General features: G+C 38.5%; 1 protein-coding gene across 1 annotated transcript; it reads left to right on the top strand.

The window, feature by feature from the left end:
- The first annotated feature begins 6260 nt into the window (after positions 1-6260).
- On the top strand, positions 6261-7226 carry Or51g1 (olfactory receptor family 51 subfamily G member 1). The gene has a single exon (XM_026401018.2). The coding sequence runs from the start codon at positions 6261-6263 to the stop codon at positions 7224-7226; it is 966 nt and encodes a 321-aa protein (XP_026256803.1).

A 7226-nucleotide genomic window follows, 5' to 3' on the forward strand; every position in this document is an offset into this window, starting at 1 on the left:
AGTTCCCTCATACGCCCAAATGTGCATAGCTCACACAGACCGACCATTGATGGCTTGGGACACACTGTCTTTCCTTTTCCTACCCACTCCCTTCCCTTCATTCACCGTTGTCTAATCCATAGAACATCTATTCTTTCCCTCTCTCCTTATTTTGGTTAGTATCTACATATCACTGAAAATATTCAACCTTTGGTTTTTTGAGATTGGCTTATGAACAATTTTTATTATCTAAACAAAATTAGTGAGGCTTTTACTTTTTTCCTCAATCTTGAATCCAGGTGGGGTCACATTTTCATGATGAAACCCTCCCTGATCACTTTCAACCTAGATAGATATTATAATTTCTCCTAAATGTCAATCTTCCTATACTTGTTCTTAAAATCATATATATTAAGGATTATTTCCTTATATTCTAGGATCATTTTCTTATAATCCTAGAATCCTAGATATCATTCATAACTTATTTTTTTAAATATATTATACAATTATTTGGTGTTAGAATATGAGTTTCAGGAGAGCAGTGACTGCCTATTTTATTCACTACTTCATATCAGCAGCTAGCTCAGTGAAAAATGTAATATACAAAGTCCAAAAAGTTGTGCACACACACACACACACAGACTTTAACATCACAGAGAAATAACTTTCTTGTTGCTTATTTATGACCACATTTAATGCTTTTTCTGTGCCCAATGCATACTTCAATGTCATTATGTTTGTTTTATATCACTAACAAGAAAATATGCTTTCAGTTTTGAAATGTTTTGAATAAGTATGGTGAATAACAATCTTCAAATGATTAGATATTGATAATGATGTTTATTTTGACAAAGGAGAGTAGTGAGTACAGTTAAGATTTGAGGAGGCTGAGAAAGTGTCTTTGAGGTCTCCTTTCAGCATGAGAAGAACTCAACTGCAAGGAAAATAAGATTACTCAACAAGGAACCATCTTTCAGGTATAATGTACAAGTCACACAAAAGCTAGTGACGTACAGCAACAATAATCTTTCATTCACTCATAGTTTTGTAATCTGTTCAGAGCTCAGCAGTGAAACCTCATCTCTGTTCCACACGGCACCACTTAGGCACCTTCAGAGTGGCTGGAGGATGCACTTGTAAAATGGTTACACCCATAGCTGCCAGTTGATGCTGGTTGCCAGAGTTGAATTTAGCTAAGCTCCAACATGTGACCTCTACACAAATCTTGGACTTCTAATAACATGATGACTGGATTCAAAGGAGTACCATAAGAGAAAGTAATGTGTTCCTGGAAGCAGGTTGGAAGCTTCTAAATCAAAAACATTGTACCTGGCAAGGTATAGGGTCACTTCTACTGTACCTCTTAGTTACACATTAAGGGGAAAGTAAGTTTCAAAGGAAGGAGAAACCAATTCCACCTTTTGAAAAAATGGTAATAATTTGAAATTGCCTTTAACCCATCAGAGACAGAATTTTTGCTTCTTTACTTTTACATTCAGTTTCATAACTATAAACGATAGATCAGTGTGGATCTCCCCTGCATTTCCATGCATCCTCATTGTTGAGCAATGAAGACCATCCTGCGCTGCTCACGATGGTGTCATACAAACTACTATCTAGACTGATCATCAGATAGGACTTGGAAAGCTATAATTATTTTGCATTTCAGTTCAGTTCCAACATCCATTCCTCTCAGCAACCAAGGAAGGAATGGAATAGGGAGAATTAAGCCCAACATTTCTCAGGCTCTCCACTATCTACAGCATATACACATACTTCATCCTTTAAAAGCAGTGAAACATGAGTGATTTCATTTTTTGCCATGTGACATCATGTCTTCTGTATATATTCTACAACTTATCTCATTCTCATCCCTAAGAGGAATATCACTACTCTAACAAAACTTAATCTAAGTCCCTAAAAAATAAATAAATCAATGTATCACCTTCCTACTTCTTCTAATGACCTGACTATACCTTATGTATTGTCCTATTTTTTAATTCTTTGCTAATAACTACTGTGACTCAGCCTCTAAACATGTTTGCTTAAAAGTGTTTAAAGAGTCACATACCCTGGATACCTCAACTTACCCAGTCTTCATCAATTTCTTAATTACTGTAATGTGTTTTGATTTTTTACTGATACATACATGACATTCCATGTCTCTTGAGTGCATATTACATGGAGTTCTTGTTTGTTTCTGTCTTGGTTCTTTCTTTCTTCCTCCTTCTACTCTCTAGACATGAGCTGATCACTCTAGTTCTTCAGTTGACCAGCATCAGGAGGTAACAGAGATTATATAAAGATGCACTAACTGCATTTGAGGCAGACCAGTGTAGGCAGACATTTAGAAATCCAGAAATTTATGTCAATAACTCAACAGGCCCTTGGCAAAGGGATTGTATATAGCCTCTTGTTGGGAACCCTTTTAGAATCCTGTCTCTTATTTATCTCCAAATTCATATAATCATAGGATGGCATATGAATTTGTGGAATTCTTCATATTGAACAACATTTGCATTTCTCAAACAACTAGGACTTGCAATAGTCTTTGTCTCCCTCCTATGTGTTTTTCCAATATTATTAATTTCAACTTTAGCTTTAGCAATAACCTCTAGTTTGGTTTATATTTATGTTTTGCTTGCTTTTCTTGTTTCTTAAACACTTTAGCATTTCTTAAAGAGTTAAAATATATGAAGTTAATAATAATACACTTTAAATAATAAATGAGGTTGTGAATATAAATAATATTAAATATAATAAGCAATACTTATTAATGATTTTATCATATGTGTTGACCACTAAAATAGTTTTAATAAAAAATTAGACTTAATAGTAACATCTCTCCTAAAAGTAAAGCAAACCCATCTATCAGTTCTTGGAAAACTAAGATCTTGTTCACTTTACTAATTACTTTAAATACTATTAAGTATTTACCAAGAATGCATTAAGTATCAGCTATCCTGTTCAGGTGTATGTATCAATCATTTAAATTGATCTTAGAAGAAGTCTTGGTAATTGGTAATTGAAAAAAGTGAACTATTTGAAGGTATTAAATCAGTATTTAGAGTATGAGTTTCTGAATTGTGACTCAAATCACGTATACTGGGAGGACAACACAGGAATGTCTAATAGTAACTAAGAAACCAATAGTTTAAGACCAAAGACCAAGAACTTCCTTCCTTCTCCCTAACCTCAAACCAAATCAGTTGACTCTAAAACAGATGAGAATTCTTGATAGTATCAAAATCCATGTTGAAAAAAGGAGGGGGTGTATTCCTCACTTAAAACAAGAAAATAATAATCTCATGAGATTAAGTAATTTGTCCTTGGTCACACAATCATATGGTTAAAAGTGTCAGAGGTAGCTACGGTGGTGTCACAAGTTCAAAATCTCAGAAACTCTTGAGGCTGATGGAGGAGGATCACAAGTTTGAGGCCAGCCTCAGCAACTTAGCAAGGCCCTGTCTCAAAACAAAAAATAAAAAGAGCTGGAGTGTACCTCAGAGGTAGAGCACCCCAAGGTTTATTCCATCCCCAGGACTATGAGATAAAGAAAGCAAAGAGGGAAAGAAAGGAGGAAGGAAGAAAGGTAGGGAGGGAGGAAGGGAGGGAAAGAAGGAGGGAGGGGCAAAGAGAGAAAGAAAAAAAGAATCAGAAGTAATGCTGATCAGCTTTATCTTTTATCTGAATCAAATCTCTCTCTTTCTCCCTCCACCCTGCTCTCCATGTCTAGCTGGGTGTTTAATATATAGTTTCAAAACATGGAATCCACAGCTAGAAACATACTAATATCTTGAAGGTAACCCTTGCACACACACAGTATAGATTTCCCTCCGTACCTGTTTTCCCTTGATGCCCATGTTTTAGGGCTTCTCATCAGCTAAGAACCATGAATACTCTTCCGGGAATTCTCAGCTTCAGAAAAAGTCCCCAAGGAGAAACTCCTGGACATTTCAAAAATCCTCACATTTTAAATACGGGATATCTTGTAGCCAAGCTACAGTGCAACCTGAGTTCTGAAGTATGTCTTCTGAGTCCTGTTCTTTTCAGCTATTGGTGCTCAGGTATGATTGCAGGCAGCATCACACAGAGAATAGTCTAGAACACAGAGAGACTGGGCATTTGGCACCAGGAACACACACTGAGCTCTCCGTCCTGGCTACTTGCTAAATCCTCATATCATGCTGGTAAGGCAGTTTTAAGTTGCAGATGGATTGGGATAGAAGACCTGCAATTCTGTCACTATGTGACATTGTCAAACCAAGCTAGACATTTATTCTTTTTTTTTTTTTTAATTATTTTTAGTTCTTCGACATCTCTCTAACTTACTAAGAAAAGGGAAGACTTTTGAAAGAATACCTCAATTTCCTGTATTTCTTCCTGTATTTCATCTGTAGATTTTTCTAACTTCTATATTATATACTATCTTCACTTAAATTGTTTGCAATGTTGTGATTTGAGCCCCTCTCCGTCCTCCTCATATTTCGTCTCCTAGCATTTTTTTCCATACACTTGGCAGACATCCTATAACTCAAGCTCTCATTCAAACCAAATATCAGTACACATCACATCCTCTAGACTCTCTCACCAAGAATTTCTTTCTTTTCTTTTCTTTTTTTTTCCTTATTGGTACCATGGATTGAACCAAGAGGTGCTTAACCACGGAGCCACGTCTCCAAACCTTTTATCCCTTTTTCTTTTTTGAGACAGATCTCATGTAATTGCTGAGGCTGGCTTTGAACTTCCAATCCTCCTGTTTCAGCCTCCCAAGGTGTTGGGATTACAGATGGGCACCACCACATAACAGCAGGAATTCTTTTGTAAACTTGTGTTCAGCATGTCCAAAACTGAACTCAGTCCCCCAAACATTTTACCTCTCTATTGTTATCCATTTCAGTTCATTAATCATTTTTTATATAATGGAAATCTCTGTACACATGCTTGCCCAAGGTAGGAAATTTTAAGCTTTTTAATTTGCTTTTTAATTGTCTAACTCTTGTAACAGTTAAGTTGGTATGCAATCGTAGTAGAAAATATGTTGTAAAGTGATCATGTAAACTCCAGACTATACTGTCAGGGTTGGGATTTTCTCCTTAGCCCTTACGTTCTCTGCAGACTTACCCAATTGCTTTACCTCTCTGTGCCATGATTTCCAAACTCTGCTCATGAGAATAGAACCTATATGGTAATATTGGTGTCAGAGTTGAATGACACAATTCACATTAGACATTTCAAAACGTAACAAGTCTATAGCATATTTAATAAATATTACTTATTTTAAACTTCTTATGCATGTGATAAATAATATACTAGTTGCATTGCATTTGCATGTATAAAACACAATAGAGCATTTTTCTGTGTAACTGAAAAGGAGAGCAAAGGACAACCCAGTCCATGCACTTGAAGAATCTATATCTGTTGTCACAGTACACAAGCCCCAGAGACACAGCTGACTCCAAGTCCTTCAGATTTAATTTCCTCATCTTATGCTAAGGATTAGAGGCTATTTACCAGCTATATTAGATTTCGCTTCTTAATTTCTTGTGCCTCAGATTTGATGCACACCTCTTCTGCATTCCCATCTCCACACAGAAGACCAGCTTAATCAGTCTGATATCAGAGATACACGTCTATCCTGTCCCCTTTTCTAGAATTAATTTTTTTTCTGAAGGCCCAGGTTCTTCTATGATGTTATTCAGTTCCAGTCTTCAGATTTACATAATACATTTGGCCTCCTAACCTACCAAAAGCTGTTATGTACATTCAGGAAATACATCTCTCTGGTCACAAGTTTCAATTTCAAAGAGTTCAATAAACATTTACTAAACACTCCCTCTGAACTCCCCTAAAGGCTAGGCAAGTTATAAATACATTTGAAGGCACACTGTAGACACCTGATCCTAGTTGAAATTATGTAAAGTGATGTATAGTACAAATTCCCCGTATATATGATATAGATTTCTAAATACTTCAGTTATTGAATTGGGGGATTTTTTTCAGGAGGTAACATATTTAAAAAGTGTTATCTGAGGTGACATAATTAAACTACTAAGAGGCCAACATTGATGGAGAATCTGATGGCTCTCATGGGTTGTAGAAATCCCTGTAAAAACTCCCCTTCTGAAACTTCTGGAAAAGTCTAATTGATCCAGAGCCCCAATTCTCTCCCATGCCATCTGCAGACCCTTCCTGACTCACTAGTCCTGAGAAATCAGCCCTGTCAATCTTCAGGAATCTCATTCTATATCGCAGGTTGGTGAATCTAAAATTGTAAAGTCATGACCATTCCTTACAACAGCAGCCTCCAAAAAGCCACCTTCTTTCTGACGGGCTTTCAAGGTCTGGAAGATCTCCATGGCTGGATCTCTATTCCCTTCTGCTCCATCTACCTGACGGTTATCCTTGGGAACCTCACCATCCTGCACATCATCCGAACTGATGCCACCCTCCATGAGCCCATGTACTATTTTCTGGCCATGCTGGCCCTCACCGACTTGGGCCTTTGCCTATCCACACTGCCCACCGTCCTGGGCATCTTCTGGTTTGATGCCAGAGAGATTGGCATCCCTGCCTGCTTCACTCAGCTCTTCTTCATCCACACCTTGTCTCTGGTGGAGTCCTCGGTGCTGTTGTCCATGTCCATTGACCGCTATGTGGCCATTTGCAACCCACTGCGCTACTCCAGTGTCCTGACGCCTGCGCGTATCGTCAAGATGGGGCTGAGCTCAGTGCTTAGAAGTGCCCTGCTCATCCTCCCCTTGCCGTTCCTCCTTAAGCGCTTCCAGTACTGCCGCTCCCACGTGCTGGCCCATGCCTATTGTCTGCACCTGGAGATCATGAAGCTGGCCTGCTCTAGCATCATTGTCAATCACGTCTACGGGCTCTTTGTGGTGGCCTGCACCGTGGGTGTGGACTCCCTGCTCATATTCCTGTCGTATGCTCTCATCCTGCGCACTGTGCTGAGCATCGCCTCCCACCAGGAGCGCCTCCGGGCCCTCAACACCTGCATCTCCCACATCTGCGCTGTGCTGCTCTTCTACATCCCCATGATCGGCTTGTCTCTTGTGCATCGCTTTGGTGAACATCTGCCCCGCATTGTGCACCTTCTTATGTCTTATGTTTATCTGTTGGTACCACCCCTCATGAACCCCATTGTCTATAGCATCAAGACCAAGCAAATCCGCCAACGTATTGTTAAGAAGTTTGAGTTTGTAAAATCACTTAGGTGTTTTCAAAAGGACTAA

The sequence above is a fragment of the Urocitellus parryii genome, chromosome 4, assembly GCF_045843805.1.
Source record: "Urocitellus parryii isolate mUroPar1 chromosome 4, mUroPar1.hap1, whole genome shotgun sequence".
Lineage (NCBI taxonomy): Eukaryota > Metazoa > Chordata > Mammalia > Rodentia > Sciuridae > Urocitellus > Urocitellus parryii.